The sequence below is a fragment of the Pongo abelii genome, chromosome X (genome assembly GCF_028885655.2).
Source record: "Pongo abelii isolate AG06213 chromosome X, NHGRI_mPonAbe1-v2.0_pri, whole genome shotgun sequence".
In the NCBI taxonomy this organism is placed as follows: Eukaryota; Metazoa; Chordata; class Mammalia; order Primates; family Hominidae; genus Pongo; species Pongo abelii.
Genome location: NC_072008.2, coordinates 111,629,192 through 111,652,843, shown reverse-complemented (window position 1 = coordinate 111,652,843; position 23,652 = coordinate 111,629,192). Strand labels below are relative to the sequence as shown.

General features: G+C 38.0%; 1 protein-coding gene across 4 annotated transcripts in view; it reads right to left on the bottom strand.

The window, feature by feature from the left end:
* The window catches only part of NRK (Nik related kinase), a 136,870-nt gene extending 113,493 nt beyond the window's left edge, over window positions 1-23,377 (bottom strand). For 3 of the 4 annotated variants that reach the window (XM_024241091.2, XM_054544922.1, XM_024241090.2), the window contains exons 1-2: window positions 22,124-22,489; window positions 14,143-14,208 (exon numbers count right to left, since the gene is read on the bottom strand). In XM_024241091.2, coding sequence (XP_024096859.1) covers window positions 14,143-14,208; window positions 22,124-22,180 — 123 coding nt within the window. In that variant the 5' untranslated portion in view covers window positions 22,181-22,489. Of the gene's footprint in view, window positions 1-14,142; window positions 14,209-22,123; window positions 22,490-22,966 lie in introns of those variants that run through there. The other variant, XM_054544921.2, reaches the window with a different exon arrangement.
* Between the last annotated feature and the right edge of the window lie 275 nt (window positions 23,378-23,652).

The following is a 23,652-nucleotide window of genomic DNA, read 5'->3' as shown; positions in this document are numbered from 1 at the left end:
GCTACTGCAGGGAATATAAAAGAAACAATGAATATTATCTAGTCCTTGCCCTCATAGCTTTTTTTAGAACGAAAAAATTAGATTGAGGCTAAGTAAAATTGCTTGGGTCCACATCTCATTCTGCATGTTTCAATGCAAATAGAGAGCAAGTGGCATCATTAGAAACTCAAATGGCTTTTGCTTCCATATAAACCTAGAGATACATCCTCAGGCACTAAATCTCTGTTACTGTAACTCAATTCACAATACAATTCACAAATTGTAGTTTTCTACCAAGTGCATAATGATATATAAAATGCAAGTAAATGGCAAGATGATTCACAACACCAACAGAACTCAAAAGATATGAGCACTTACAATGGAGCTGGGAGCACATTACTATATACACCAGCTGCTGAGAGGCAGATACTTTGCCTATTTAAAAATCATAAATTCTCCTGTTTTGTGGAGTGAGGAAGGCTTTACAGCTCAGCCTCAATGGAATTATGAAAATAGCTACTTTGCTACTTATTTCTTTAAACAAATTTTCTTGTATACATTAACCAGCCATATGGATTTCTGTAAACCCTCTCCTGATGCAACTCACCTATCACTCATACCACTGCCAGATTCAAAAAAGGAGAGGAAATGGGGGGACGTTTATCTGGAACGTTCTGGCCTCATTCCTAGGTATCCCATCTGAAGGGCCTCAGAGAGGTAGGTTGACAGTGAGTTATACTTCACTAATCTCCCTCCCTTGAATCCAGACATTCAGATCTGCCTGAGAAGTCCCGAAAAGCATTTGGATGTAATGTAAAAGATTCATTTTCCATTTTAGTAAGGCTATGTGTTCCAGATTCCAACAAATATTTTTGTAATTTCCATCAAATAACCAACTAATTCTGTCTGCATATTTTGGGGTGGGGGCAGTAGTGGTGCTGGTGAAGAAATCAGTCAAACCAATTTTCACATTGCACTGGCTGGGATATACACAGACTCTGCTCCCTACCAGTATCATCTCTCTACTTCACACTTCTTTTAAATTAGTAGGCACCTTCCTACTCATGTATGTTCCTCCTTGCTCTTAGTGCAGTAGAGGGGAATATACCACTAACTCTTATAGAGTATAATATTTTGTTAAGTATGAAAGGGCATAAATCAAGCATATACATATGGTGACCAACTGTTCAGACTGGCAGTGGTTTCCTAGGACACGGGACTGAAAAAGCACCCACACACACAGACACACATACACACACAGACACACACACACACACACACACAGAGTGCAGGACCTGCAAAATAAACATTACTAAAGCTTTTAGAGTTTAACATTTCAAGCCATTTAATTTTTTTTGAAATCTACTAAAATGTAAGGTAGTAAAAAAAACCATTACAGCAACTGGGAATTGTAGGTAGAAGGCCACAAGAAGCAAGGGCATTTGTAGGCTCTTATTTATATGTGTTTTTCTTTCTAACAGCTGCCAATCCTCCAAGTCAGGAAATATTTACACATGTTCTAGACATCTTCCTGATGGTATGAGACTCTCTTGAAGCCATCCTTATACTTGGCCATGCCAATAGCACTACAGCAAACTACAGTACCCAGAGAAAAAATATACTCTTTCAAGCTTCCTAAATGACTCATTCAGCAGAAAGTAATAAAAAAGTAAGGCTAATATTTCCATCCTTTGGAAATATTTATCTCTACACAGTGCCACCTTTTTATAGTCAGAATAGAAAGTTACTTAGGTGGTATAATTTTGAAAGGCCAACCTGTCTCCAGCATTGGCTTAACAGGGTGTCATTACTTAGTCCTTTCCATCAAGGCACATCTGCAGAGGGCCCCTGTAAAAATAGTCATTCGGGAGGGGGGGTCATTTTTGCTCATATCGTTTTAGTTCCAGAAGAAATTGTGTCAAGTACCCATATGTATAAGGTATTGTGCTAGTCCCAAAGAGATCACAAAGGTGATTAAGATAGATTTTTTTGGACATAGCCAATGTTTCTCATAACATCTACTTGTAGAATGATACTACTACTAATAAAAGGAGTATATGAGTGTGGGCAACAGAAAGTATACAAAACAGTCTGCATTGAAATTTCTGCTTGCCATTTATCCCTTATGCCCTGCTGCCTAATATGTACAATGCACTTTACTAGGTATTCTAAGAGTAGATTTGAAATGAAACAGTCCAGGTTCCTACCCTTAAAGAAATTCAGGAACTAAAGACTAACTAATTCTTAGGCATCCACCCCAAGCTTTGTAACTGGTTTTCTACTGTCATTGAAACACTTTGTTTTGTGGAAAGGTGGGAGGAATTCAGCTGCTTGCAAAATTCTTGTAGAGGTTAACCACCAGGAAAGTCTTAAAACTGTAATTTCTGTTCAAACCTGCATGCTCATCTGATGAGAACAATATAAGAACAATTTTACTTAAATAGCACACCTTGTATTTACCTCCTCACCTGCAAACCCCTACTGTTTCCATCCACCTGCTTAACTCTCTGCCTCTGCCACCCTCTAACCTTCCAAGCTATAGCCACTTAGACCTACGTGTAATTTATTTAGCCCAGACTCTGGGATCTCTGTTCTCAGGCAGGGAACAAATGAGGGTCCCCTAAGTTTTACATATTTTAATATTCACTCATGTTTTCAGAAATACATTCATTAGAAAATACAAATTGTTTTTTAATGTGTTGATTTTTAAAATTCCTACTAATCAGAAACCAATCATCTACAACCGAAGCACTAACTTTCAATGATCCTTTGTTGTTTCCCTCTTTTCCAGGGCTCCCAGTAGAAGCAATAAAACAGGAAAAACACCCTTGCCTCAGAGATGGGCCCCTGCCCACAAGAAGAGAGTGAAGAGGTTGACAGTAAGTACTTCTCTACCTTCTCATGGCTTCCAGGAGTCTGAGTAGAAATTTAGTCATCAGCTTTGAGTATCCTGTAAAGACTATCTGCTTGTCCACATCCCTTTCTGAAATCTATTACGTTCCAGAAAAAGACCCTAAGACTAGACTGTTTTAGTGCCCATCATGAAGGAAACAAATATGTTGGAGGGACACATCATTAATGATCTTCATTACCGACCTCAGCTCATCAGTTTCTTGTAAATTTTTGCACTTGGGCAGATTGTTTTTTCAACTGGCTAATCTAATTGAATGTTTTTTGACTTTGGTTTATATCTGTTGAGCTGAATATACTATATTATAATTAAGATACAGACCTGGGGCCAAGCAAATTTTGGTTTAAATCCTGACTTTGCAAGGCAATATCTTATCTTTGTGAACCTATTCAGTAACTCAGGTTCTTGAATCCTGTTTCCTCGTTTGTGAGATGGTAGGATGATGAAAACAATGGTAGCTACCTCATAATGCTCTTATGAGCTGTAAGCATGTTACAGCTCATAAGTAAATGTTATCCATTTTTAGAACATTGAGGTCACTATCTCTAAAGTGACTAATATTTAAATCTCCATCTTTTTCTCACCCAGTTAAAACACTCAATAATTTTATTTATTTTATTTTTTTTCTCAGAGTCAAGAAAAGCTGTCTTTCTCTGAGGACTCTTAGACTTCTCCTTTTAGATCATGGTGGTATTTTTGTTTTGTTTTCTCTTCAGAGTTAATGATTTATACAAAATGTTACTGGCAGTGCTTAGAATATAATCAATCTTCTTTCCCTCAGGGGACCCTGAACAATCTAACCTTCTTTCCCTAGTCATAAAAGGACCCTGCCTAAGAAGGACAAACCCAAAAGGAGCTTTCTTAGTTTTCTAACACAAATTACACATAAACTACCATCATATCATGATTTCTCCAATTGAAATAACACAAAATTCACACTTCATTTTCCCTCTCTTTATGCTCTGGTAGAGGAGGAATTTATTACAACCTGGGTGTAGGTAAGCAGGAAAAAATAAAACTGCAGGATAAAGATCTGTTTATGTCTTTTTATATTCTTTGATATTTTAATTTAGTCTTACTAATAAGCTTCTTTTTAGGAGCCTGCCTTCAGAGTAGCCTCAGCATCATAAAATTATAAGAGCTTCCACTTTTCTTTTGACACCCTCAGAGAGCTACAGCAGCACATTAATCTGCAAGTGCGATTCTGGCACCACCCACACAACTACCTTAGACACAGATGCACAAGTATGGTAGAATGTTGGAAGTCCTAAAATCAAGTTAGGACTATTCTTATTTCAAGAGTAACAACTGTTGAAGTGCTATTTTCCAAAGAGTGTTTCATGAAATGTGATGAGGACCTAGTTAACTAGTTTTTAGTGGTCAACTACTAGACGATAAACTAAAGCAAGAACTCGTGATACTTCAACCACCTTAACAGAATTTACTCTGAAAATCTGACCATAATTATGTAACTCTCTCTCTCTCTATGTATATATATATATATACACACACACATACACATACATACATATATATGCAAAAGCAAAATAAACAAAATTTGCTTTTTGATATATTAAAAAGTACATTATTACTTCTAACACTGCCCAACCCACCCTCATCACTCTATAAAGTGGTTTATAAAATATTGTACAGATAAATTTTCTTAGGACTAATATATTAAAGATAGCATTAAATCTATAAGCTTAGCAGCAATTAGGCAATTTTGTATGCCTATTTTTAAGTAACTGCATTATTTCCCCATGGAGATTTATACTTACAATTCATAAAGATTTTCATAATTGGGATGTTTTTATCTGGTTGACCAAAGCCACCATGCTATAAAGAATTTATTAGTTTTGGCTTTTGTTTAGAAATGTGTATTTGTCTCCAAATATTTAAATTTATTTTTCCTGCTCCTGGAACAACTTTATAACAATCAACTGGATTAAGCATCTGCAGAAATGACATAATATATTTTGTGTTACCCCAATACACCAAATACATAATTTGAATTACTTCCCAATATATATCTGTGAACATATTAAGCAGATTAGAGTAGTTGTGAAAAATAATTATGACCTCTTGGGAGCAAAAATCTCATGACATTTACTTTCCTCTTTCATACCTGTCAGCTACCAACTGCTTCATCCTCCCTCAAGATTTATTGGGAAGCAAAAGAAAATTTTGGTATAACATATTAAGAAAAAGTAAAGCCTGCAACTTGGAGGCCTGGATTCTATTCCACAGTTGGAGAGTTGTCATGGCCAAGATAGAAATATTCCATTTTTCTCCAAGGCCTGTAAGCCTCAGCAATTTCCACTAATTTGGTCCCCTGAGTCTCAATTTATTTAGCCTATGCTGTTTTTTTCACCCCCATTGCAAATATTCAACCTGTTTTCTTATTGAGGAAAAACTTGTTCTTGGAGTCTCATTCTTTAGAAGCTTCATTAGACTTTCTACATCCAGGAACAAAAACAAAAAAACTATGTCCCAATTTCCTCTTTTCATTTTTTCCAATTTCTCTCATTCCTTTCCATTACCCATCACTCCCTCTTCAAATAAAGCAGTCACGGTCATACAGAAAATACTTCCTTCCTTATCTCTACTAAAACTGCTTAATAAAAATGACCGCTCCTAAAAAATGTATTCCGATCATTCTAACTAGCACCTAGTATGTAACATGGTACTTGGGACATAGTGTGCATTCAATAAATGTATTTTTTAAATTTTTATTACAGAATGGTTTACACATTCAAATCAATGTTATTTAATAGGCAAATTTAATGTTTTCTATGCTAGAGCAGCTTGAGGGTTCCTTAAGAAAGACCAATCCCTACTTTTGAGGCACATTATCACAATGTCACAGGATGAAGGTGGAACCAAGACATAGCTCTTGACTTGTGGCACTGTACTATGAAGACACAATAGCCTAGTATGCCTGTGGCCTCAATTCAGCTTCAGCTTCAGCTCCTGCTTCAGAAACTTGCAATGTATAATGAAATGCATAGTGCTATGTGCTTTAAGGGTGCTCAAGCATTATTTGTTGGCTGATTTAATTAAGCTATATTTGCAAAATGGCAAGGATGTGAGGAAACTTTCCTACCTAAAAAGAAAGCATTCACAGTGCTAGACATTTGGTAGGCAAATAAACAGTATAATTTCAGCCTAAAAGGAAAAATACTCAAACCCCCATCCAATAGGCCTAGTGGCTAGGCAACCCAAATGTCAGCACTGTGTTTCTGAAATGTAATTTAAAATATCATAAATTGTATGTCATCAACTTTGAGGACAACATTCCTTTCCTTCCTTTCCATTCCCATTCCCTGCACCAACTTCAAATCCAGAAAATATAACTAATAAACATAAATCTCAACTGTCTGGTGAGGTTTGCAAGTAAAAGCAATGTGTCAGGCGGCGATTTATAAAACCAAATTTAAGGGTGATGCATTGTTTTGAAACGAAATTTCCATATTTAATGGTATACTTTCAGAGTGCAAACAATTCAGGACAGAGTGCAAACAATTCAGGAATTTGCTCCTGACTGTGTCCTTCATATACCTCACTTAATCTACTGACCACCAAGAGACAGATGACTCCCGTGATCTCTTTCAAGGATGGATGCTTACATATGGCCATGGTCTGTTTTTAGGTGTTAGAACAGTAAGAAACTTGGGGTGGTCCCTTTCTTCCACCAGCATTTAACTGAGTTTCAACTAGGCATCAGCGTACATGGCAATTAGGCTCTATGCCCAACTGTAGAAGTTTACTCTATTTCAGGTGAATTTTTCCTTTGCTTGAAATGGTTGCCTTGAATCCTTTCCCATTCCTTTTTCTGTCCTCACCACCTGCAAATGGTAACGTAGGAGTAGGTGATTGATATTAGGGGTGTAGTCAAGACCTCATGAAGGGCCAAGGCAAACTCATTCATTCTGGATATCCAATTCATTGTCTCACCTCACTAGTATTATACTTAACAAAATGGTGTTAGATAACATATATAATGAAGCATTCCTACCTTCCCAATATACTAGCTACCCAGTTTTACATTCATATTGAGTGTCTTATTAGTTACTGAGCTAAAAATCAGGTCTCACTGTCAGGTGGTGAAACAGAAGAAAGAATAGAAAAACATGTTAAAAATAATTTTATTTGGTAAAAAGTGAAACTACTCCAGCTAATAGCCAATAATCAACTTCTACTGTGTAAGGTGGAGAAGCAATGATAGGATTACTATAATTATGCTGATGACAGTAAGAATAAGAATAGGTTACATTTTACTGAGTGCCAGGCACTGTGCTAGGTGCAATATCTCAGAGACAAAAGAAAGCCTGGAGATTATTGAGTCTAATACATTTGTTTTATTGTTGAAGAAATGGGCCCAGAAAGTCAAGAGACACGTTTACTGTCAGTTACTAGGAGAGTCAGGTTGCCACCTCCAATTTTGCCACCCTAAAGGTCTTGGTCTCTTTCTTAATACTGTGGTCTTTCTGTGTCTATTGCTCTGGGGAAATTACTTTTTTTTAATAGTACCATTAAAAATGAGTTCCAACCTATTTTCTTTTTTCTAATATGGCCTCATATGGTCAAACACTAAACATTCCTCCAATTAAAATGACATCCCATAAACTATGAGACTAGCAGTTAAAGGTGAGGAGAAAACTATATTCTCTAACTCTACTGGGGCAAAAAAGGGAAGACCAGTACTTTCTCTCCTAAAAAGAGAGAAAAATAGAACCCACAATTTCAAGTGAGGTTTGAACTGGTAGGAGGTGGGAGAGGGTGAGAGGATAGGCACCTAATTAGAGGAAAAAGAAGGAAAGGAAGAGGATTACAATAGTAGTGTGAGACTCAGCCTTCATTTCAATGTGCACAGACTTCAGCAGACAGCTGGAAACCTGCCAGGGACCGAGGCCTTGGAAACAAGCTGGAAGACATTGGAGAGACTTTAACCAAAACAAACTCCAGCAGGGGATGTGGTTGGCAGCACTGAAAAAGCAAAGGACTCTATGAGTCACTCTGACATTAATTTTGAATGGTATCATGCTTCTATTTTGCAGTACAGGTTATTTATGCAACACTTGGTACTGTCTAATACACACACATATGTATAATATGTAAAATATACATACAGATATATATGTTCTGTACTTAAATATTATATTACAGACATTAGAAAAGAAAAAATCCAATATCTCATTATTCTAATCGTTAATTCACCATTTTTTATCTGCATATTTTAACATAGCTGTAATTGGGGCACAAATATAATAAGGAATACTTTACTTAAGATCTTAAGCATAGTTCTATGCTGCTAGATAACTTCATAAATATTGCTTTATAGGACAATGATATGTTAACTGGTTAAAAAGTAATTTACTTCCATCTTTTTAAACTATTGTAATTGAACTTTTAAAAAATAATAACAACAATAACGATGGCAATAACTGCCGTTTAACAGGTATTTACCATATTCCAAATATTACAAATGTGTATATATATGTATATTGTTTCGATATTTTATAGCACCTCCCAAGGTAGGTATTATTAGTCCCATTTTATAAATAAGGAAATTTAAACTTAGGTTAAGTGACTTGCTCAAGGTTATAGCTAGTTAATGGCTAAGTAAGCACTGAATCAGGTCTGCCTGGTTCAAAGCACGCCCTTTTTTCACCACAATATGCTACTTTTCTTCTGCAATGTATATCTACATGTTTTTCTATGTCTGGGATGTTTATCATATACTTCCAAAAGTTGAATTATTGGTGTAAAGAGGATAAACATTTTTAAAGTGTTTATTTACATACTCCCAGATTGTTTTCCATGAGGGTATTGTCAGTGGATAGCACCACCATCCCAAATATTTTTATAGTAATTAGAGGTAGAAAAAAAGAGGTAAAGTCAATGAATGACAGAGGGAAATCATTCTGGTGTAAATGAAGTCTCTTTAAGCATCTACCTTCTGCAACAAAGAAGTTTGTACTTGGAAGATCTGATGTTAGAAATTGTTCTCTATCTCTGGACCTGAGTAGGTACACAGAAAATTCTTAGGATTTATAAATGTGTACAGGAGGATCTAGCATATGGTAGATTCTTCATGAAGAGTCAGTTAAAAGGAATTAACATGGACTTTTTGCTTTTGATGAGGATGTGAAAGTTGGAAAGTGTGCCACATTCACCCTAACAACAAGAATAAGCTGAATAATCTAGCTAATCATAACTTTTCTTCAATCTAGAGAGAAGTCTCAAGGCAACACACTAGCCTGAGGTCTGGAGAAAGACAAGCACCTGCAAAAAGAGATGGGACATGAGCACTAGCTCACCTGTGGCTGTAGAGGGAAGACAAGGTCACAACGGAAGCAGGTACAAAGAATTCAACTAAATTTTTCTTTGTTTTTTAATTTTTGTGGGCACATAATAGGTGTATATATTTATGAGGTGCATGAGATATTTTGGTTGCAAGCATGCAAATTTTTAGTGAATTGCTAAAGAGCAAATGTGGGTTAGCATGAGAGTACAGAACCCTTGGAAGCCATAGACACAGGACAAATTTATACAAACATACAGATTTATGGTACAGATCTGATGGAGATGAGAAGCCACAGCAGTAGGAAAGGTAGGAAACCAGGTCTAGTTCCTTTCCCTTTCATGAATAAAAGTCTTAAGACCTAGGGGAAAGGCAGCAAAGTGTATTCTCCCAAGGGTAAAGATGAAGACCTACTGCAGCTGGGGAAAGGCAAAAAAAAAAAAAGTCCTGCAATTCTGGGGGAAGGGCAAGAATTAGTTGTGGGCCCAAACAATTAGAAGTATCCTACCACTAGAAGAGGGAAAGGATAACTAAGAAGGTCTCACTCCTGTGACACAGAGGCCCAGGATCTTACAAGACTGAGGGTGAAGCAGAAAAACAGAGCATTTCTACCTGCCCACACCATCAGGCCAATGAGCACTTAATAAGAAGCAATAGCAGTATACCATTAGGGGAGGGCAACAGCATGGAGCGAGAACCTCTTTGAAGCACAGATACACAGGGAAGATGGAAAGTTGAGAAAAGAACAGGGATATTAAGAAAAACTCTCCAGCAGACCGACCCCCACATATGCACAAGGTATTAGAGGAATCTGAAGCTGGTAGTGAACTGAGAGTAACCATATCAACAACATAACTCAAATGTAGTTTCATATCAACAACATAATTCAAATGTAGTTTATCTTCTTATTAGATTGAGTGAATTCTCATATAAACAACCTAGCTGAAAAAGTGTGCCCATTTCAAGAAATAAATACTATTTACTTTAATTTCTACTGTTCTACATACTATGTCATTTAAACAAAAATTGTGAAATAAAGCAAAATAAAAAACATTCTCAAGAGACAAAGCAATCAACATAACCAGCCTCAGAGATGACTTAGATGTTGAATCCATTAGACAGAGAATTTAACGTAACTATGATTAATGCATGAAATGCTTTAGTGAAAAATATGAAAAATATGAATAGACAAGTAGGGGATTTCAGTACACATGTTAACTATTAAAGAGCCAGGTAGAAATGCTAGAAGTGAAAAACAGTAATATTGTTGAAGAATGTCCTTGACAGTCTCATAAGTAGACTTGAAACAGCTGAGAAAGGAATCAAAGTGAAGACAGAAAAAAAAAATTGATCAAAACTGAAACACAAAGAGAAAAAAAGAATGAAACACACACAAACACACTCCAAAACAGAGCATTTAAGAACTGAGGGATAATATCAAAAGGCCTAACACATATGAAATTGGATTCCAAAAGAAGAAGAAAGCAAATAGAGTAGAAAAAATATTTGAAAAGATAAAGGCCAAAAATTTCTCCCAAATAATGAAATATGTCAAACCACATGTCCAGGAAGCTAAGAGAACCCCAAAGATCTCTTACCATTATCTCAGATAAATATCCTTTCAACACACACACACACACACACACACACACCTCCAGACATTTCATATTTAAACTGCTGAAAAACAAAGACAAAGAGAAAAATCTTAAAGGAAGCCAGAGACAAAATATAAAGGAGCAAAGGTAAGAATTACAGCAGACTTCAGAAACTATGCAAGTCTGAAGACAAATTGGCATGTTTAAACTGCTGAGAGAAAGAAAAAAATAATAACTCTCAATCCACAATTTTATACACAGTGTGAATATCTTTCAAAAATGAAGGAGAAATTAAGACTTTTCACACAAAAGCAGATAATTCATTACCCAGAAGCCTTGGACTATAAGAAATATTAGAGGAAGTTTTTCAGGCTTAAGTTCTACATACCAGAGAGAAAGCTGGATCTACACTAAAGAAATGAAGATTCTGGAAATGGTTAAAATGAAGATAAACATAAAAGACTCTTTCTGACTTTTAATTGCTGTAAAAGATAATTGATTAGCTAAATTTTAAAAATAGTAGTAGTGAAAACAGGGAAAAGAGTAAGTATAGGGAAAGTACAGTAGTTTTGTGGGTTTGTAGCATATGTAAAAGCAAAATGCCTGACAGCCATAACCCTAGTACACCAGTTGGGAAACCACACAGTGAAGAGGTAGAAATACTCCTTGAATCTAGACCGTGATTAGTTTAAGATGTACATTGAAAATCTTGATTGTGGTGGCAGTTATATGACGGTATGTATTTGTCCAAACTCATAAAGTTGTACACTTAAAAGAGTTAATCTTACCAAATATATATTATATCCCAATAAACCCTGAGTTTTAAAAAAGGATATTCCCATGCATAACTTACCTTTTTACCCTCTTACTTTTCTTCTTTTGGTGCCATCACAGTTCATTATCACATGAATGATAATGAGTAGCCATCTTTCTGTGTTGTCTAATTTTAACCTTGCTTCTTACCTTATATGACTCTGAGCTTTTATTTCTCACATCTGGTGGCTCTATACATTTGAATCAGAACAAGTATACACACACACTTACACACACACCCTAAGGAACTAAAATGTGCATAGAGCCATGGAGACTGTAAATGTACCATAAATATTCTGTCTATGTATAAGATGTAGGTATCTATGTATAAGGTGGCAAAACTGACCTAGATCACACAAATATTAAATAATCGTTCAGTACAGGATGCAATTGAGGTAGCATAAGCAATATATTTCAGTCTATATCATATCACCCTCTATAGTTTATTGGTTCTGTTAATAGATATGATCAAAATGGTTTGAAAAGATTTGGTCATGAATACTAGCATTCCCTCTGTTCCCTATATTCACCAAGGTTCTTTCTGTTTTTAAGACCTGTCCACATGCTATTTCTACTACTCACTTTCTATGCTATGGGTGCTTTATTTAGTTTATTATTTTATTATTTTTATTTTTTAAGTGATAAGGTCTTGCTCTGTCACCCAGACTGGAGGGCAGTGGTGTAAACATAATCCACTGCAGTCTCAAGCACCTGGGCTCAAGTGATCCTTCTGCCTTAGACTCCTGAGTAGCTAAGACTACAGGCGCACACCCACTGCACCTGGCTAACTTTTTCTTTTTAATTTTTTGTAGAGATGGGGTCTTGTTTTGTTGCCCAGGATCATCTCAACTCTGGCTTCAAGCAATCCTCCTGCCTTCATCTCTCAAAGTATTGGGATTACAGGAGTGAGCCACAGCACCAGGCCCTATAGGAGCTGTTGTGCAAAGTTTAAAAAGCATCCTCTATTCCTACCTGGGCAGATGAATAAGAAAAGAAGCCCCTCTGGGTAGATGTAGTCCCAAAGTTGCAAGACTTGGCAAGAAAAAAGGCACCCTTTTCTGAACTAGAAAGAAGCCCCTTCCTCTGGGCTTATACTAGGACACCTCTATACAACCTATATGTGGAGGACCTGCGATCAGTCTGCTGTAAGGATCAGCCTAAGGACAGTAATCCGGTTTTTGAGCAACAGGCCTGGGGAAAAAGAGCACTGCAATTATATAGAACATTACACAAGATTGAGAAAATATCAGTTCCCCATATTAGAGAATAGAAAGGTACCTGATCAGTGTGATACGGCTACTAAAGCACCCCATCCCCAAACCAGCCCTTAACACTGTCCATACCTCCACCTAGAATGTATTAACATCATCCTCCACAACCACACCTTTTCTTGGTTACCTCATATTTATCCTCCTGATATCAGTTTAACGGTCACTTTCCCTTTCCAGGGAGTGGGAGATCAACACTGACATTTTGATCTAAATTAAGCCCCCTTGCTTTATGCTTTTATATCACTAAGAATTTTCTTACAGATCTTATATTACAGTTGCAATTACAGTCATCCCTCAGTATCTGTGGGGGACTGGTTTCAGGGCCTCCCGTGAACACCAAAATCAGGGCATGCTCAAGTCCCTGATATATAATGGCATAGTAATTTTTTTGCATATAACTTATGCATATCCTCCAGTATAATTTAAGTGATGACTACATTACTTATAACATTTAATTCAATGTAAATGCTATATAAATAGTTGTTACACTTTATTGGTTAGGGAATAATGACAAGAACAAAAGTCTGTACATTACGCATTTTTTTAATTTTTGATACAATGTTGGTTGAATCCATGGATGTGGAACCCACAGATACAGAAGTATACAGTTATTTGTGTGCTTACTTATGTAACACATGGCTCCCCCAACAACCCCGACACATATAACATATACATACTTACTCACATACATTTCTCAACCATAAGCCCCAAAAGAGAAGGGACCTTATCTGCTTTACTCATCATTTTATTCCCAGAGACTATCACAGCATCTGCACATACTTAGTGTTTAATAAGTAATCACTAAATAAATTCAGATTTTTTCTTGTTAGATTCTTTAGCTAATTTTATCACACATGTGCACACTCAAGTACACAGTATGATATAGAATGTTATGAAAACATTCCTTTTAATAACACTCAGTTTTCAGTTGAATGTGAGTAATTAGAATGCTATGGATGTATACCATAAGACAAGTGATATCTTATTTGGGTATATCTTACTTGAACTACTTCAATTTTCCATTGGTGACTTTATTTTCTGCTAATTTTTAGATGTTATGTTTGGTTGGTTGGTACACAATAGATTAGCCAATCCATTACTTTTGTGATAATAAACAGTAATTCTTACAGGTGTCACTGGGCTATCTAATTTGATTATATCTCAAAGTGAAATGCCATATTTTGGCATTATGTGATTTGCAGTGTCTGACTCACAATCTTTGTTGTCATTAGAAAATGAAGAATGAATAAATAATGTAAGTCAACTTACCAAATAGATTCTGCCATAAGTACCAAGGCCAATGGTTTTATCTAGTGAGAATATTCCAGTTGGATCCTGCAAAAAAAGTAAAATAAAAATTGTTAATCTTCTTAGGAAATCAGGCGAGCATTCAACTATATATTTTTTAATATATATACTTTAAGTTCTAGGGTACATGTGCACAACGTGCAGGTTTGTTACATATGTATACGTGTGCCATGTTGGTGTGCTGCACCCATTAACTAGTCATTTACATTAGGTATATCTCCTAATGTTATCCCTCCCCCGTACCCCCACCCCACAACAGGGCCTGGTGTGTGGTGTTCCCCTTCCTGTGTCCAAGTGTTCTCATTGTTCAATTCCCACCTATGAGTGAAAACATGCGGCATTTGGCTTTTTGTCCTTGCGATAGTTTGCTGAGAATGATGGTTTCCAGCTTCATCCATGTCCCTACAACTGACATGAACTCATCCGTTTTTATGGCTGCATTCAACTATCTTAAGTGGTATTTCCAATCTGCCTTGTTCTGTTAAAATTTACATGGGAAGAACCTAAATGTCATTTACCAAAAGAATAGACATGTCACAATCTCCTTGAACTGACTATACTCATTCATAAAAAAGAATAAGCAGTATGGACATTAAGTAGTCGTGTAATTATTTAGCATAAAACTGTAAAATGCACACAATTATGTAAGGCTGAGGGCTGAGGCATATTAATGATGTAATTAGAAAGATAAAATAGAAATAAGTTCATTTATTTGCAATGGAAGTACTCTTTTATCTTTTAATATTCTTCTTTTTTTTTGAGACGGAGTTTCACTCTTGTTGCCCAGGCTGGAGTGCAATGGCGCGATCTTGGCTCACTGCAACCTCTGCCTCCCGAATTCAAGTGACTGTCCTGCCTCAGCCCAGCCTCCCGAGTAGCTGAGCTTATTTTGTATTTTTAGCAGAGACGGGGTTTTTCCACGTTGGTCAGGCTGGTCTCGAACTCCTGACCTCATGATCCACCCACCTCAGCTTCCCAAAGTGCTGGGATTACAGGTATGAGCCACTGCGCCCAGCCGATATTATTCTTTTGAGTGATAACTAGACAAGCAGAAAATTTAACATGCAACAATGATGACTAGATGTTGGATACAAAGTTTAGATTACTTATTTGAATTATAGGTTGATGCAAAAGTAACTGGGGTTTTGGCATTAGAATAGTGGCAAAACTGCAATTACTTTTGCACCAACCTGTAACAGCTCTTAAGAAACAAATACCATCACTAAATATGAATAACAAAGCAAGATCATGATGTTAAAAGAGCATCATTTTAAGAAAATTAGACAATTTTTTAAAAGTTAAACTTTGCATCTGCTAAATACCTGTTCATGGCACAAAGTGACGTTTTCTGTGACTTAACCCTAAATGTGGCATCATAGGAAACAAAACATAACATGTTTTGGGATAGAGTTGTGAGGCTTCCATATTTATCTTCAAGTATTGTTTTCCTACCTTTAAATATGGGTACTCCTTGACTGTTCACCACAAAACATGGTTTCTTGAATTTTATCACTGTTTGAACTTTTAGTCTAGCAGCCTATTTTGCTATTTTAGCAAAACTTATATGAGGCATGAGTAGATGCCTATTTATACACAAAGTGGTAAGAACATTGGCAAATTCTTGGAAATTCACATACCTTATTGAAAGTTTATTTTATATACACAAATGTTGTTTAATCCTGTTTGAAAACATTTTTATTGCTGTGATAAATATAAGCTAAACAGGAAAACTATTGAGCATATGCAACTTAGATGAATGAAATTATAAACTCCTTAAAACTGCCATGATATTTGTGTAATCTAGCAAAACTGTCACAGGAAAAAGACATAGCTTTGGGATTACATCATTCAATAAGTATTCAACCGGACAGAGAGTCAGAAGACTTGAATTTTAGCCCCAGCTCTACCATTAATTAACTATATGACTCTGGGTAAGTTATTTACTCTCTCTGGGATTCAGTTTTCACATATATAAAATAAAAGTGTTGTGATAGGTGATCTCTCAGCTCTAAAATTCTACAGATAAAAATCACAGTCTATCAATCATTCTAAAATCTAGATGTTTCCACTGAATTGATAAAAGCATTGTTAGATAAAGCAGCAGCCTAGCAACTTAGTTTTTCAAAATGATCATCAAAGTTAAGATCACAATACACAGTTATCATTTCAAAGAAACAGTTCCAGAAATATACTCCCAACGAACATGTAATTTATCTAAAATGATAATTTTTAGGATCTAAGAAGTAAAAATAGATCATTATATTATCCTTATTATTAAGCATATCACTTTTGTTATAACTCATTGAAAGATTTATGAGAGAAAAGCCAACAAAAAAGTTACTAGGGACTGACTTGAAGACTTTATCACTGTAGCACATTTATATGATGGATATCATTGAGGGATTTATTTTAGACATTGTTAATTCTGGAGAAACAGTCTTTGGCCATCTGTCAAAATAATCAAACATGTTAGCTGATTCCTATTGGTAAACTAATCTTTGCTATAGTTAAGGCTGCATTTTAGCTGGAAAAGATACCATATATTAGAGAATTATTGTAACATCTGTACAAGCTTTATTTTTGAATCTTTGAGCACAGTCTTAAATTTCTTTATTCCTTTCTCTAGTCCTCAATAACATAAATACTTTACCCTGATTTGAATACAGTTATCTAATTATTCAAAAAAGACACTAAGGAAATGGACTAGAATAAAATGCCCGTCAAAATTCATGGAGGCCTCATATCTATGTCGGGAAACTTGATTTCTGCTCTCAAATGACCAAACCATCTTTTGTACTCATGTTTAATAAAATAACATTTTAAAAATTTCCTCTTAAAGGCAGCTCAACTTAGTATTCATATATTCTAAGACTATATTGTTCTCTTTAGTTCTATATGCTATTTTTGTTCCCCATCTCCATGCTACTCTCTTTCAAGACTAAATGTTAAATTGGGGAAAAGAGAAGGACTATGCTTAATACTAGGTTAACAACGCCAAATTCCTCATATATTTTGCACTTACAGTCAGAGCAAGTTTATTCTGGGTTTCCAAGGAAGGAAGAATTGGAAAGGAACAATCTTTTTGGTCGCTGTGAAAATAGAAGTTCCATGTCAGAGGGGTTTCCATAATTATTTGGTCCTTTCCTCTGCCCTGCCACCTTGAGATAAGAAAACCAGAAGAGGATAGATGTTCGTATCTATGACTGCTATACCAATTTGGAGATTATTTGGGGGTTTGGTATGTTTTGATGTCCCATTTGGGTATACAAAATGGTCAGTAAAGAAGAAACTAATTTCTAGTTTGTCTTACAATAAATTACTAAAAATCTAAGTCTTAAAACATTTTTGAACCATAAACTGTTAGACAAACCTGTTGTACTTTCGTTATCTTTCTATGCATCTAAATTATCTCCTGCAGTTTAAAAGTCCTAGTCTGGCTGCCCACTGAAATCTCAAATTTTGGGGAGTTGTTTCTGTCTCCTGAATTCAAGGGTAGGGAAGAAAGACTATCTTGATGGCTAATTTTAATAAAAGCCAGGGATGGGAGTAACTGGAAGGAAAAGAGCCAATAGAAAGCAGTGTTAACTGGTCAAGGGAGAGAATTTCAAAGCAGAGGCTGATCCACAGAACCAAATATGGCAGAGACTAAGGAGAAAAAGGAACCAAAAATGGTCAACATGAGTAGCAACAAATTTCAAATTTAGGATAGTAAAGGAGAGTGAGGAAACACGTTCCAGCAGTCAGGCTGCAAAAAGGAGACTGCACAGTACCTTGAAGGAGATAGCAGAGGCTTTCCTCCTTTTATTTGTAATATTAGAAACAGCAATTTTATGAAAAGAGTTTATGGAGAGAGAACATGAAAGGGATGGATACGGTAAGATGAGTGCCAGAGTGAGTTTCAGAGATAGTCAGAGGAATGGGCTTCACAATTTACATGGTGGCATTAAAGGGGAAATCTCTTCATCCAGACTAGTGTTTCTCAAACTGTAGACTGTATAGACTCTCGCTACAAAAGAATCATCTGGGTAATACTGTTAACAATACAGATTCCTTGGAATTATGAAATCAGAATTTTTGATGATGGGTCCCAAAATCTCCAAATTATTCTTGATTTTTGTGCACTGTTCTTGTGCACTACCATATGAAAACCATTGCTCTAGAAACTGGAAAAAAGACTGAGAATATAAACTGATGTGCAGTGTTATGCAGAGGTGATGCTCTATATATATGTAATTGAGGATTATGTTGAATATTTCAATTATGGTTGACTGAAATGAAGGTAAAACTGCTTCTAAACAGGGGGCTAAGGAACTTGGTAAAGTGGGAAATTTCTCATGACCAAATGTGGATAGCAGGCCTGGTCTGGGTAGAGCTGGCAGTTATATTTAAATATAAGCCTAATGTATTTCAAATATAGTTTTTGGATCATGTGCTATTTCAGATAACCTCTGCCACTACTGTCCCCTCAAGGCCTGTCTAATCCTGACCCCAATATAGATTAGGACTGCACATGGCAGTGTCAAATACCAAGGCCACAGCCGTGAGGAATGTCATTACCATACTGGGCACAGAAGGCAAAGGGGATAGTCATAGTGAAAGACATGACAGATTTGGAGAGGAAGAAATAGTTTCCAGTCTCAAGGACACAGGCATACTAGGAATATATATATATATATATATATATATATATATATATATATATAAAATATTATATTATATATATATCTTACCATATATATCTATCACCCAAACATATATAAGTGTATATGTGTGTGTGTGTATATATATGTATATATACAGAGAGAGAGAGGCATACACGCACATCCCTAGGTATTGCTGGTGGGCAAGGTGAATATACATACACACATATATTACAAAGATATATATAAAGACATAAAGCTTTGTACTTCTCTTTTCAGAAAGGAAACACAAACCACAAATCTCTGCACTCTTTTTTGTTTTTTCACCTATAGAAAATATTTATTCAATAGAAAATCAGAAAATTACAGTAACCCATTAATTAACAAACATAATGGAATTGACCTATTGTAATTACATTGGCTCTCTTATTTTGTCTCTGATTTTAGTGCATTACGTGAAAAAGTTATATCATTGTATAAAAGTGAATGTTTTAATGTTGAAATTTATATAATTTTCTCACCCTTTCTTGTTTCCCAGCTTTCATTCCTGCTTACTCTTTTAGGTTTAAAAATAATATCTATCTCATAACAAAAATACCAAATAACCTACCAATTTCTTCAAGTCTCAATTTGTAAAGCAAGTCTATCCTCCCTTAAGGGTCTTTGTCTTGTGGTCATTTAGCTGGCTAGGCCTGCAAAGGACATAATGTATCAATCTCAAACTAGAGTCATATTTATTTATTCTTCCACATTCTGAATGTTTTTTCTCAGTTTGCAACTCCAAGGTTTGAATCTTCCCTCATTGTCTGGCTGTTGCCAAATTGGTATACTTGGTGTTTACAGATGGCAATTTTCTGACCTCCACTATGTCCTATTGAGGATAATTACTGCAAGGGATACCATCATATGAAGGTTTCTTTACTTGCTTTATCAACTCTACTTTGCATCAAAATGCAAACTTCAACACAACTGATTAAGATGTCTCTTCACCTCTTCATTTGGTTTTATTTCTTCAAAGAGTCAGAAAATAAATCAAATGTAAAGAAACCCCAAATCGCTGAAAAATATAACTCAGCGACTAAAGCAACAATAACTTTTCCATGTCGAAAAATTTGATAGTAAAGAAAATTCTAAAGGGCATGCTACTGCTCTTCTGCTAGATTTCTTAGGGTTTGAATCTGGGTGTTTGAGGACAGGGGAGAATTATGCATAATTTGCTCAGAGAGTGAAAACCCACACATGAGACAAAATGGCTCATGTATAAAATTTAGAAATTGTTATAATCTGAGGACTTTATGAGACTTTCATGAAGTCTGTAAAATGAGGCCAAGCATCAATGTCCTGAAGTTTTGTATCTTCTCGCTACTCCCCTTATATTAAAAACCAATCTTATCTTTCTACCCTCCTCACACACCCACTCCACCAAGCTCCAGGAAACTAATATTCCACTGAACTGCAATGTAAAGACTGCAGCCTTTCCTCTTATCTCCTGGGCTCCACCAAACTCTTATGTCCCAGGGCCATGACCAGGTCAGGTAGTCTGGGCCATTTCCCCACGTTTTTTTTTTTTTCGTTTTTTTTGTTTTGTTTTGTGGCAGTAAACCTTTTCTTCTTTTTTTCCTTGGGTTTGGAATTCCCTGCCCTATCATTTCTATGAGGTCTTTACCATTCACCCGTTTAGTCATATTTAGAAGGGAGTTTATTTCAGTTTGCCCACCTGCCTGCATCAGTTTTACATATCTGCCATAGTTTGCTTTTTTTCTCTTTTCCCAACCATAGGCAGAGAATGTTGGAGGAAGGGTAACATTTTACTCCTTGGTTTTATACTTTTACTTGGGTGCAAATCTAGTCTGAATATGAAAGTTCTACTTAGAAAGGAAACCACCAACTGAGGCCTCCATTTTCCGGAAATCTCATGTATGCACACTGAAAGAAAGAAATTCTGGGTTCATGCAGAATGAGAAAAGATTTAATTTTAAAAAGTTCTGTGACATATTTTATGAAGCTGCATAAATAATTGCAACACTAATATCTGTAATTCAAGTTTGCATTGATTTTTTTTAAATGGCAGAGAACAATTTGGTAAAATGTTACCCATGTGTACCACCTTACCTCTCCACATATAGCATCTAATGTAAAATAATATAGGGAAGGCTTTGGGAATGCCCTATTTTTGAGGGAGGCAGGCTTCTGTCATAATCAAAAACACATTCTTTAAATGCCAAATATGTGTAAAATTAAGTCAATCGACTTTGAATAGTCCTATAACCTTAAGGTTAATATTTAGCTTTTTTCAAAGCAAGCAGGCCACTGCCCTGAACTACAGTTGCCTGGTGATCATTCCAGCGCGGTGCCTGCTTATTCCCTTTCGGTGAATCCAGGGGCCTTTTGCATTCAAGACAGGGTGCGAGTGAAATGCCAGTCTAAAAAGGGAACTTGAAACACGGATTTGGGTGGGATCCAATATTAACCAGAAACCAAATGCCAATGAAATAAACGGCGCTGCCAAAATAATAAGTCTACTAATTACGACGGCGATAATAGCTTACCAATCAATTACAACTCTAGAGGAAAGATGGGCATTCGGGAAAACAAGAGCCCACAAATGAAAACCACAAGAAAAAGCTAAATCTGGTTGGGTAAGGAACACAATATAAAAAAAAAAAAAATCGAGTGTGCAGAATTCACTCCTTCCCCAAACGGCGTCGAGTTCTTTCACTCTCACAACACTAAATCAGGAACATTGCCCTGGCAAGAATAAGGTTTTAGAAAGTGTATTAGAAAATAAGAAAAGTAGGACTCAAACGCCTTAATTTTCTAGTCGCTGTCACCTAAAAGTAAGGGTCACCCCGCAAGTAAGCATCTCCCATGGCAAAAGAAGCAGCAAACGAGGGGGCGGCGGGATAACAGGGAGGAGTACTCTCAGGAAGCCACGCGACGTTGCACTTTTTGACCTCTGTTGGAACCAGCGGGCTAAGACAGGTACTGGAGCTCCGCTACACAAGGCGGGTCACATATTTAAAATGCCCCGCTGTTTAGGGTCCGCAGCACCCCACTGCCATCTCTTTCTCTGTCTCTCCTTCCCACCGCCGCGTGCCTTTGCCTTTCGTTGGAGTTTGGTGCGGTCCCGGTGCCCAGGGGGCGCCTTTGCTGCATGCCGGCTCCCAGGGTCTCCTTCCGCGCCCGCGGGACCCGTCGAAGTCCTGGTCTAGCCCGTTTTGAGGGCGTCCGCTCCCTCCCTCTGGTACTCAGAACCCGCCAAAAGAGAGCATTTCGGGGGGCGACGGGCGTCCTCTACTCACCGGCAGGTGGCCCAGATCCGTGACCTCCCTGTCCCTCCAGCCCCCAGGTCCCGCCATGGCTTCGAGGAGCCGAACGGGAGCGGGCGACTGAGTTGGGTGCGCGCAGAGTCTGAGGTGGAAGCGGATTAAGAGTTGAAGGGAGGAGAGGGGAAAGGGGAGGGCGGGAGAGAGGAGTTTGGGGATCGGAGTTCGTGGCGTGGGAGATAGAGGAGGGGAAACGTGGAGTGAAAAGAGTTGGGAGTGGAGAGAAACCAGTTTGCGAGGCGGGAAAGCAAGTTGGGCTAAGGCGAGAGAGGAGCCTGAGCGTCCGTCCTGGAGACGAAGAAGCTAGAAGGGTGCTCCGTGGCGACAGCGCTGTGTCTGCCCCGTGAGGGTGCGCCTCTTTCAGGGTGGGGAGGGGGGCGGTGCAAGGAGAGGGGACCCGGGAGCAGCTCGAAAGGGATTGGTGCAGCGTCACGTCGCCAGGTGGGCAGCCGCCCGGCGGGGAGGCAGGCTAGGAGGGCCACCGGCCGAGGGAGGTGCTGAAGGACTATAACGGTTTGCGAGCAGGCCCTTCGCGGCCTCCCCCGGCCCTCCTGCCCCCTCCCACGTCCACTGCTGCGCCAGCCGCCCCTGCCCCCGCCCCCGCTGGCGAGTGTTCCACAGGAAACTTTTTCCAGGCAGCTGCCAGCCCCGGAAAACCGGTCCCGCTCCGCGCCGCTCCCAGTCTGGGCCCCACAGCCCTGCCACAGTCCAAACAACCCGCGCCCTAGACTTCCCAAGAAACACTCGTGACTTTTCTAGTTGTCTGTTTTCTCTTTCTGTCCCTCTGATTTTATCGCTCCATTTCTTGCAAAGACCTACCGAGTTACAGAAGGAAATGACTTGCCATGGGTTGGGAATCAGTCCTAGGCGAGCACCTATTTGAACAGAGGAAGGCACCGAGTGCGCCCCGGGGCTGTCACAGCTTGGCCTTCAAAGCCATTAGCCGAGGGCAAGAGCAGAATGGACAGAGCCGCTGGGAACTCTCCTCCCGGCAGGCCTTATCTCCTCTGGCCCCAGGCTAGTTCGTGCCAGGTCCCAGTCGTTCACTCAGAACAGCACCTGTTCTCAGGTGCGCAGGGTTGAGTAAGACTGACTGTCGTCTCCAAAGCCCGGCCTGCCCTGGGTCCTAGGTTTTGCATATGCCATATTCGCAGCGCGCGGAGAAAATTCCTGCTTCCCTTCCAGTCTCCAGCGTTCCGGCCGGGTTTCATTCATTCGCTCATTCATTGCAAAACTTTTCCAAGTGCCCAAGTTGTTTGCTTCCGTTTTCCTTTAAAGCGCTGGGGGACTGACACGTGGCTTAAAAGAATCTCACAAACGTGATTCAGCTTTGAGAAAGAGCCCCTTGAAACATTCCTGGGAAGGGGAGTCGGTGCATAAACTAACCGCATTCTAAACTCATGCTCTGCAGAGAGCACTTTAGTAAATGTCCCGACACTGCTTACTTTCTCTGGAGCTCCCAGACGGCATTCTGCGCACCCTAACTCCGGGGTCGGAAAGCGATG